Source organism: Gambusia affinis, linkage group LG21 (assembly GCF_019740435.1).
Source record: "Gambusia affinis linkage group LG21, SWU_Gaff_1.0, whole genome shotgun sequence".
NCBI classification, from domain to species: domain Eukaryota; kingdom Metazoa; phylum Chordata; class Actinopteri; order Cyprinodontiformes; family Poeciliidae; genus Gambusia; species Gambusia affinis.
The window spans coordinates 15,627,662-15,638,462 of record NC_057888.1 but is presented as its reverse complement, the minus strand read 5'-3'; the positions used below and the strand labels follow the sequence as shown (position 1 = coordinate 15,638,462).

Here is a 10,801-nt window from a genome sequence, read left to right as displayed (position 1 = left end):
GGTTCCACAGTGATATCTATGTCCACCCTGTTCTAAAGGAATGATTTTAAACATTGTGGGTGTCCATAACATTAACCCTGCATGGTGTGAAGCTGCTGCTTCGCCACACACAGAACTTAAAGCGGCTTGTCCGGATTTAACTCCTGTGGGAAAAACTTAACTCACACCTCTGCGGTGAGCAGCGCTGTCTGCTGGTGTGCTCGCTGGAAAGATGAGTTCCAGAAGAATGTTAACATAACCGGGAGGACAAGGCCTTCTTTAATGGTTCGACCGCGGAATAAACGGCCCCAACTAGTCACAAGGCTCGCTCAAATGACTTTGAGCTGTTTTTATCCTTCGTATCTACTTTGTAACACTTTGTAACAACCACAAAGCGAGGGATCCAACACAACTTCAATGAACAATGGCTCTGTCTTCTGGCTGGTTTATGCAAAACATTTTTTTTTTTTTTTAAAGAATACCACAAGTACACACGGAGTAGTTGGCATAGGAGTCAAAGGTCAGGGGCTCTGTATGTATCTGATTTATTGGCACAGGATGAAAAATATGCTGACATCAGATAGAAAAAGAAAAGAAAAACTCGCTTTGAGCAATAATTTTAATATGCAGAGCATGTAAGCAGGAAGGAAACAAAAACTGTTTACAGTAACCAAGAAAGCTTAAAAAGACTCCAAGAGATCTGAATATTTTAAAGGTCACACAGACTAATCAGTAGAAGGTATTTATAAGTTATTACCCAAATTGTACCTCTCATCTTCTCTGCATTTCCATTTCTCATTACCTCCATGATGCAAACACACCAGCTCTCCTAGCACTGGCGGGATCGGGCCTGTTAATGGTGCTAATAGGAAGCATCCAGCCAGCAGCAGTCGGGCTTTAGGAGGCGCAGATTATTGTTCACTTGTCACAAAAAAGATCCCTCGGCCTCTGGGTGCTCTTTTGCTGTGTGGCCTCCGTCCTTTCGTCACACACTCCGCTTGCTCACTCGCTCGCTGCCTCTCTTCGTCCTTCTCTCTCCAGTAGCCCCCTGTGGGAGCGTGAGGGTGAAATGACACACAGTGGCTGACTGTCGCCCAGGGGCCCTCGGGTTCTGGCCTTGGCTGGCTGGATCTGTGTGGCAGCTGGTGAGCCCGCTGCCCTCTCCGTGGCCCGCAGCATCAACAGTGGTGGTAGTGGGACTGATTGGGGCCTCTCTCTGATCGCCGACTCTAGGGCTGACGTTTAACTGCTCGCTGCTGCCCACACAACTGGTGGCGAGGAAGTGGAATGGAGAGCGGGGATTGAAAAAAAACACAAAAAGAACGAGACGCACATGCAAAGAAACTACGACGAGGGGCTGGGAGAGAAGAAATGTGCCGAGAGATTTAATGAGGTAAAATCTCAAAAGTTATGGGTTGTGGTGTTTATAGGGTTACAACATTAATCCAGCAACCACATCAAGCAAGAGCTCGGGACGTAATGCGCTGCCAGTCAAGTCCGTTCACCTACGATAACGGCCTGGACGACTGCAGGCTCAGATTAAACAAAAACAACATTCACCAACAGAAAAGCTAGCAGCACTGCATTGCATACAGTTTTCCCTTTAAAAACAAACAATGCCGTAAAAATACCTGAACTCTGTGATTAAGACATTTCACTGCTCTGTGGAAAAACTGGGAGGGTTAAGACGCCTGAATCTTTATAAATAGTGCTTGCAAGACTGAGACACTGATTAGTTATTAAAAACAGACATTGCTTTAGAACTCAACTATTTTTCTTATCCTCGACAAAAAAAAAAAAACAGCGGGGACATATTGTTGACAGAACTTGAATAAGAGAACATTGATATGGCGATGTGGCAAGATCCTTAATTTGATCCATGTTGTACTTTAGGAGATCAGTTGTCCAGATCTGGTCAGGAGATTAGTACCGAGTAAGGCTGGGGGGAGGAGGAAGATGATGATGATGATGTCAGGGATCAGTGGTGTCTGCTGGTGTATAGTCTGTTCCTGAGCACAACTACTGGGGGGAGGTGGTGTCGGACCCCTGGGTGGTGCTGGATGTGGTCGAACCACCGCGCCACGTTCACGTACTGCTCCTTCTCCTGGACGGCCAAGTCCAGCTGGGGAGGGACGGGGGGGGCAACGAGAGAGAGAAAGAGAGAGAGAGAGGTGTATTTTGAAAGCAGCATGATATCATGAGAAGGCTTGTAAATATATTTTATAATATTCACAGATGCTGTGGATTGTTTATTTACACCTTAAACTTGGATATTTTCAATCCAAGTTATACATAATTAGGTTGTTTTAATGATTTTTAATCCAATACACTTTATTTTTGATATTGTTTTGGAGATGTTCTGATTATTTGATTTATTTTATCTTTATGAGCCCAGAAGATGCCAGAGTTACTGTCAAACTATTTTTAATATAGTCTAAAAAAATGTCTTAATTTTTTAAGTGTCTATGGGAAGAGTAAAATTGAGAAAACATTATACAAACAAAATATGATGAAAAAAAATGACTACAACATGTTCCACATGTTGGGTCACAGTAATAATTTCACTGTGAAGCAGAACTACATTTAAAGGCACAAGGTGATTTTTACACTTCAGCATTTCTGCTCATGGTAAATTATATTTTTTAAAAATGTAAAACACAGTAAAAAATATCAAATTTTCAATAAAAATTTTAAAATTGACCAGAATGAGATAGCAAATAATAAAAGTTAATAAAACGGATCAGCTTCAATCAGATGAAAAAAATTTGAATTTCTACGCAGGTGTCAAACTTTCATCTCAGAAAGATGAAAGTTTGATTTGTGGTCGATGCTGCCAACACAAATCTAATTAGGCCTACGTTTGTTTTTCATTATGCTATTAAGTAAAATAGGCAAATCCCACACATATACAAACATTCAGCCTGGAAGCCATGTAGCATCAGTCAGGTTTAATGTTTGTGCAAAGTTGTTTTTCTTGAATTGAACATCGGCTCTGGCCGAGGTCAGGGGTTGAGCCAGCTGACCCGCTGTCCCCGAGGTTAAAAACCACACTGACAGCGAATCAAAGTGACGCTCATCTGCCTGGTGGCGGGGGCCAAGCTTCCATCTCCGCCACAACCGCTGACATCTCTCAACATGTGATCCCTCCCTCCCCGAGTCGCGTTCTGCCGCTCCCGTTTCTGAACTCGCTTTTCTTTCATCCTGGAAGGCAGAACAAACTTACTTGTCCCTGGTCTGAGGCTAAAGCCATCACTTTATGCCACATCACTTAATCTGTTTGAAGGGAGCTGAAAATGTGTTTAGAATCCGGGTGTTCATTGCCAGCTTGTCCCCGATGCCCTTTGGCCATATGACTGGTCTAATTGTGTGTTATATATGATGACAAATTGATAATTAGAGCTGTGGTTTGACAAAAGTGAGAGACGAGATTAATTTAATATAGAAGGGAGAAGGAATGGATGCCTCGCTTCTCACTATATGGCTATAAGAACTCGCAAGACATAATCAATCAAACTTACTCATGAATATACAATTCAGCATCACATTATAGAAACTAAAGTGGCCTAAAGTTGGTTGTAAAGTTCTGTGTTGTCACGAAACAAAACATTTAGAATACATCAAAATCTTTATTAGCATTATATTAACAGAGTAAGCAAGAATATTAAAAGAAATAATATTGCAAAACTATTTCTACACATGGAACTTTTTCACATTTTATCCCATTATTATGACACAAACTTCGATACATTTTATTTGAATTGCGTCTGACAGACACAATTCAAATAAAAACAGCAAAATAGATTGTTTTATATTTACTGTAACATGCTGTAACAGTAACTAAAAGCTAAAAAAAGAAAGAGAACTTACTATGATTGAGTGTATTCCATAGTACATAAGAACATCAGCTAAGGTTAACTGGTTCCCTGCCAGGTAGACTTTGTCTTGCATGTAGAGGTTGAGGTCCTGAAAGAGGAAATTTCCAAACAACACAACATATGCAAATTACGTCTCAAAATATGATAATTTATGCATTATGGTAAATATTTCTGTGTAAACACACTTGTCTTCACATGACAGATGAAAACATTCCATGAATCACTAATGAAGCTGCCCCCTTATTTGACTTTTAGTCTCATCTTATTCCAAAATTCTGTTCCGGATATCATTATCAGCCTAATATTGTCTGCGACAGTTTCTTTTGTGCATAGCTGTCGTCATATTCTGTATTAAATTGAGCTCCTTTAAACATGTAAATGTGCCGAAGCAGCAGGTTCATTACCCTATATATCTGAGGGTGCGTGAGGTACATAGGAGTGCAGCTTTTGCATCTGCACGTCTGCGATGTGAATGGAAATCATTTGTAACCTGAGGGCCTCCGTCATCTTAGCGCAGATGCCCAACAAAACGAGCCGTTTGTTTGCTCCACGACAAAACGGCCGCGAATCCAGTGAAGCCTTTTCAAACTCCAGTGGCCTTTTTGTGCATTTCTCAGGCATCGCATGCATAAGCAAAGTCGCACGTGGAAGTGCTGGTCCCAGGGGACGGGGACCGTCTTTAGCGCTTGTACAATACACAAAGGGAAGACTTTCCACGCACACTTACAGAAGCATCTTGGGGGCAAATGGAGTTATTGTGCGGGAAGAGTGGGTGATGCCAAACAAGGCATGAAGACTGCAGACTGCAGACTTCCCTTCAAGAATCAGATCCTTGCTTTTCTTTGCCTACAGCCATGGAGCTAAAGCCCAGTCGTGCATCCGAGGAGGGGAGGCTCTCCTAGTAAGCCCCACCGACACACGGTGCTCCAAGCTCAGTTCTCTCCTACCTTAACTGGCCATTTAACCTAACTGAATCAAAAGCTGAGTTTAGATAATTAGTTCTAATGCAGAAATGTACAACAACTTTTAAGTCTAATCGATGAGAATTTCATCATTCATAATTTCAATGCTACAATATTTCAATAGTTTATGCTCTTTCATTAAGCACCGATATTTAAGATTATACTTCACAAACATTGCCAAATACTTAACGATGCTGTTAATGCATTATACTTAATATTTTTGGATCAATATTTTTCTTTCGTACCTTATAAAGGCCAAACATCTGCTACCTTAAAGAAAAATGGACAGAGTTGTTTTCTTTGTTTCTTTCTTTTTTGGGACATTTTAAATCAATTTTGAATTATATCAAGTAAGAATCCATTTTTTGGCAAACCAACGGTGCGAACAAACTTGCTCATGTCGGTAAACACCATGTTGGTGCTTTCGGTGGCATAAAGACAGGAGCTTGCATATCCTGTTAGGTTTACTTGGTAATTTGCTGCTGCAGATGACTGTCATTTCTTTTATGATCCACAAACTCCACCAGTATTCAGCTAAGTGGTTTAAGATGGAGTTCACAGATTAATTACGCAGCTACCTTCAAACACAGTGCACTACTCAAAAGGTTTAGCATATGTTAGATGTTTACTTAAAAAACCAGTCGAGCTTCTGAAAGTATGAATATCTTATTTACATCCCCGGGAGTGGGAGTTTAAGAGATCCTGCTGTTGTCACTTTTGCATCTCTGAATAATTTAATGGGAGACGACTGAAGCGCTTGAAAGAAGGGAGTTAAGGATGCAGCTGAAGCAGCAGGACAGGACAGGGGGGCCACTGGCACCAGCGCCGAGCCGCTCAGGGCGACTTCCTCCTGTAAGTGGCGCCATTAAAATATTTAAAGGCCTGTCCAGATAACATGCTGCAACACAGCATGACTCCTCAGCCATGCCACAACAGTGTGTCACACTGCGAGCAGCGTGCGCGCGCACAAACACACATGCACACAGAGACTTCACACTGACAGGACGGTGCCAAGAGGCGCCCAGCGTCCAGCGCAAGAGTGGCTGACAATCCGTTTCATGCTGACTGGCGTCAGGCACATTAAAGCGCTTTTCTCTGTTGTGTGGGGCCGTGTCACTGAAGGGGCCATATATCAGCCTTTATTCCTGTCGCTTGTCCCTTAACGAGACAAACAAACAGATACAGGCGTATTGATCGAGCAGAGAATAGGTTCAATATTTGTTGATGAGGAACTGTTGACAAATGTAACAACGCTATTTTTATAGAAATAAATTAATGTATTCAGAATTAGCAACTTTATGATCTGTGAAAAATTGATTTGAACCTTAAAGAGGGAAGAGATCAAAGTTTTTCTTTTTGACTTTTTACCTTCAGGATGCTCTTGGTGTCCTCTATGTGGCTGTCAAGTTTGGTCACCCTATACTCCAGCCACTGCTGCACCACTGCCCTGCCTTCTGCACCGTCACCCAGCAGCTCCGGGCGCTTGGCCTCTTTTACCAGGTGACAGGCAATGGTCACCAGTCCCACCAGTGGGGGGGCGTTATTATTCTGTAACACAGGAACCTGAAGGGGGAGGTGTGAAAAAGGGAGGGGCAGCAAGATGTCAATAACTGGGTTTCAGCAAATCTGGATTCCTGCAGAAGCCTCATGTCAAAATGATAGAGTTTTTCAAACATCCGATTTTCCGTACTCTCACTCCTGTTTATTTAGTCTGTGTTAAAATTGTATATACAGAATCTCATTATGGATTTATGACAGAAACTGCAATAGTGATCTTCAAGCTTAAATACGGACTCGACAAAAACCAGATTGCAAGGAAGCGAATGGTTGATGCAACACTTGCGGGAGAGGCAATAAAGACTGAAGATACAAATATTTTCTATCATGTATATTTTTCACTCTTGTGTCTATCACCAGCAGTGGGAGTTAACACCTACTTTAAATAGCTCCGAGTCCAAACTCAGTACACAGCTGACTCCACCCCTCTTATACAGAGCATGCTGCTCCTTTCATAGAGACCCAATGTTGAAATCGGAAAATCAGGTTTATATGCCGAGATAACATTAGTCTTCTGAATTAAATGGAATGATATAAACCAATGGTATGAGAACAAAAGCTAGCAACAAAAGCCACCCCCTATTCAACACACATGTTTAGCTTGTTAGCATTTCTTTGATAGACAACGTGCACTCGCCCGCTACTGTTTGAAAGCACCCATTCAATTAAATGCCAATTCCCCTCCATTATAGGGTGGGAAAACAAATAACCGACATATTACCTTTTTATCTCCCTGTGTGCTATACTTGTTCGGCTTTTTAAGGCCCAAGTATTTTTCCAAAGATGCTAACTCCCGTAACGCCATGTTTCTGAGTGCGGAGAAGCAGAGGAGAAGAGCGACCGATGTGATTGGATGAAGAGCTTAAGTCCCGCCTCCACAAAGTTTGACTGACAGGAAGTGTAACCAATCAAAATGTTCAAGATGCTTGAGCGTCTCTTTCATTTTATTGCATCAGTGAATATGACAAACGTAAAATGTTATTTTTAATTCTCCAGTCTTCAATCTTTGTATAATAAAAAGTAATTTTATTGTTTTTTAATGTAAAGGAAGAATAAATAGGGAGTGATTTACGAGATAAATTAATTACCAGATAAATATTATTTTAAAGTGCATATATTTTAAATAAATCCTGACGATTACTAAGATTCATTATTATTTTATCCGTATTTCAAATAGGATCATACTAACTTGGGGTTTATTAAATACACAAAAACATTGCGTTTATTTGTGGTACTCCACCCCTCTTATGCAGAGCATGCTGTTCCTTTCATAGAGACCCAATGTTGAAATCGGAAAATCAGGTTTATATGATTTTATATGATTATATGATGGAACAAATACAAACAGTCCATTAGCAGTCTGTACTGGACTCAACACTGGTATGCCTTGTTATAACATACAGACAGTGGGGGGGGTCTGAAGTTTAATTTCTCAATCCTGCTGCTCAGTCTATCTGGTTCTGCTCTGAATCCTTTGGTATTATGTATTCCACATCTTTTTGGATCTATTTTATGCATTTGTTATTTCCCTATAATGAAATGTTACTCAAGTCAAGACGCAGTTTACTAACTATGGACCATCCAGGTGGATGTATGAGTAGGAATCTATACATTTTCATGTGAAGTGATATAAAATGATGGTTGAGCTCAGGTTTTATGCCACACTTTTAACTCTCAACAGATGTAATAAATAAAAAAATACTTTAGATTATGTAATCAGCCTGAGAAAACATCCATCCTATTCTACTTGAACATATTGCTCTCTAGAGTAGGTGAGAAGGTCTGGAAAAGTATCCACAAGTACGCAAGTCCCTGAACACACCATTTCCACTTTAAAACATGAGCATCATGCTTCAGGGATGTTTTTCTTCAGACAGTTCTAAAGGAAAAGCTGTTAGAGACTAGAAAAGGTTTGAAATTGGAGCACATCATGTACTTCCAGGAGAACGACACAAAACACACAAACAAGGCTGCACCGAATTTGTTTAGATCGAAACATATGTGTGTTAGAATGACCCAGTCAAGTCCAAGTAACATAAGAACTTGTGGTAAGAGTTGAAAATGCATGTTAACAGAAACACTTCTTCCGATCTGATAGAGTTATTCTACAACAAAAAGTAGGAAAATTCTCCGACATGTTCAAAAACAGCTGGAAGTGCACCATATGGGGATTCCTCAAAATATTGACTCAGAAGGTTGAATAGAAATGCACATAACACTTTGGATATTTGCATTTGAAATATATAATACATAGTGTTGAAAACTATCATTTCACCTTAATTGACTATTATATCTTACTTTGCATATTTGACATTAAATGTGCTGTTGTGTCATAGATAAAGCATAGCCAATGTATGGAGGCCTGAGTCCTCGATGTGACCGTCACACGTTCGAATCCTTGCTTGATAATCATGGAGGCATGTCTTCCCCTTCTCTTGTTGCTCAATTTTCTGTCTGACCAGTCTCAAATAAAGGCCACTAAAGCCAATAGAACCTTGAAAAACAGCAAAGATATGTCCCAAAAATGAATTCACAAATTAATCCGTTACCAGTTTACTCATCTTTAATTTTACTAGTGTTAAATTAAGTGTTTAACTTTGTGACGCTAAACTGGCTTGATATTGCTTTTGCTTTGTGTGAAATGAAATGGGAATTTTTTTTCTTCGGATTCCACCTGTAAATATCATAGTCACTACAAACATTCAGATGAGATAGCAGACATTTTGTCCTGTGTAAAACAACAATTTAGTGAGGTTTTTTTTAATATGGTGGGTTTCTTTTTTTCTATAAAAATGTTTAGATTGCACTTCCTCATGCAAAATACTTTACGTGAAATTTATATCTCAGAGATTTTAAACCGAGGTTCAACATGCCCCTTTTCATCTAATCCTTTTAATACTTAACAACAGATGATATTTTTAAACCCAATTTGTTGAGAAAACGCTGTCCTAGAAAACAAATTAATTATAAAAATAAGTACACATACCATCATAGAAGATTAGATGCCATGAAACAAGGTGAGGCTAATTCTCTGATTTTTTTTTTTTGATCCCATCCAACCTTCCATTTTTTTATGTTTGTTTATAGACCCCAGCACGTCATACACTTTCACTATTGCAAGGCTCCCTTAAATGCATGCCTGCAGCATTAAAGTGCATCTCCTTTAACTGAATGCCTCCGAGCTGCCACATCCTGTCTGCACCCAGGCGGGCTGAGGACAACGATCTCTACTGCCTGGGACTAACCGTATAGCCTTTGGGAGTTCTCTCCATGTAGATTGTGATACAGAATCCTGGGTCAAATTAGTAAGGAAATCTACAGCGGGAGGGGGTCAGTGATAGCGCCGTGGGGCTTCCCAAACGCAGGCATAGCCATAAACACAGCCTCAGTCCCGGTTGATACATCCCCTCTGCCTAGTTGAGAGCCTCCATTGTGCTGTTACACTGATTCGTCTGGCCGGGCAGCAAGGCCCGCAGTTCCGCCTGTCCCCTCGCTTACCTTTTATAACCTGTGAAAGCTCTTTGACGGAGCCGCACAGGGAAGCTCAGGGGAGGAGAATTGGGGTGGGGGGATCTGTTGTGAGCAGTCGACATGAGCGCTGTCAGCACAGATTGGGGAAATTGCGTATTGGTGCTGTATCAGATCTCCAACATAGGGCGAGCATGGGGACAGGCGGCAGGCGGCTCCATGACAGTCCGGGAGAGGGCGGCGCGCTGGGAGATGAAGACAGACAGATGCATGGAGGTCAGCTTGCTGCCTGCACCTTCACCTCCTGTCAGATGTTATGGTTTTAGTTTAGTTTATTCCATGTGATACAAGGCTGACAGAACAGAAACAACGATAGATTTTGGTAAAAGTATTAGAAATTGTACAGTGCTTTCTCTGGTATCTGGAAAGTAAGAAAAAGTTACTATAAAACCTAATTGTGCTGAAGTAGAAATTGTGACAAGGGAGAATGTGTGCAAGTGAGCAAAATTATGATTTTTTTTATGAAATAAAACTAATTATTATTTTATAATATATAATTTTGATGAGAACTTCTTTTTTCTTCTATAATGAGCAGAAATCATAAACAAATACACAGAAAAGTGGTTCTACATCTTTGACTATCTTAACAGATTAAAGCAGTAGCACAACCAGACTTTTTTGTTCAATTTCCTCGCATTATTTCATTTAACCAAATAAAAGACAAAAACATTTTTATTCATTTGCACTGAAAGATTGATCGATGAATGTCAAACTTGCTGGCAAGTTTTAAAAGGTGGTCCATCTTAGCTGCTATTGTTAGAAAAAAGGTTCATGTGCCACATTCTTCGTAGTATCTCACTAACATTTCATATTTTTGTCACTTACCAGATATCTGTTTTTACACGTTTTAACATGGAGGGACAAACCAGCCTAGCAAAAAATTAATTTAATAATTTAACC

At 40.4% G+C, this 10,801-nt stretch overlaps 1 protein-coding gene across 1 annotated transcript; it reads right to left on the bottom strand.

Moving 5' to 3' along the window:
* Nucleotides 1-508: 508 nt before the first annotated feature.
* Nucleotides 509-7,252, bottom strand: eef1e1 (eukaryotic translation elongation factor 1 epsilon 1). Its single transcript, XM_044104292.1, has 4 exons — nt 7,095-7,252; nt 6,185-6,379; nt 3,847-3,942; nt 509-2,101 (listed from the first exon to the last, which is right to left on the bottom strand). The coding sequence occupies exons 1-4, from the start codon at nt 7,176-7,178 to the stop codon at nt 1,958-1,960; spliced, it is 519 nt and encodes a 172-aa protein (XP_043960227.1). The 5' UTR covers nt 7,179-7,252; the 3' UTR covers nt 509-1,957.
* Nucleotides 7,253-10,801: the final 3,549 nt, after the last annotated feature.

Coding starts and splice junctions, on each gene's coding strand:
- eef1e1 (XM_044104292.1), bottom strand. CDS start 7,178: ATGGCGTTACGGGAGTTAGCATCTTTGGAAAAATACTTGGGCCTTAAA. Junction 6,380..7,094: donor GCACACAGGGAGATAAAAAG/GTAATATGTCGG, acceptor CTCCCCCTTCAG/GTTCCTGTGTTACAGAATAA. Junction 3,943..6,184: donor ACACCAAGAGCATCCTGAAG/GTAAAAAGTCAA, acceptor TTCCTCTTTCAG/GACCTCAACCTCTACATGCA.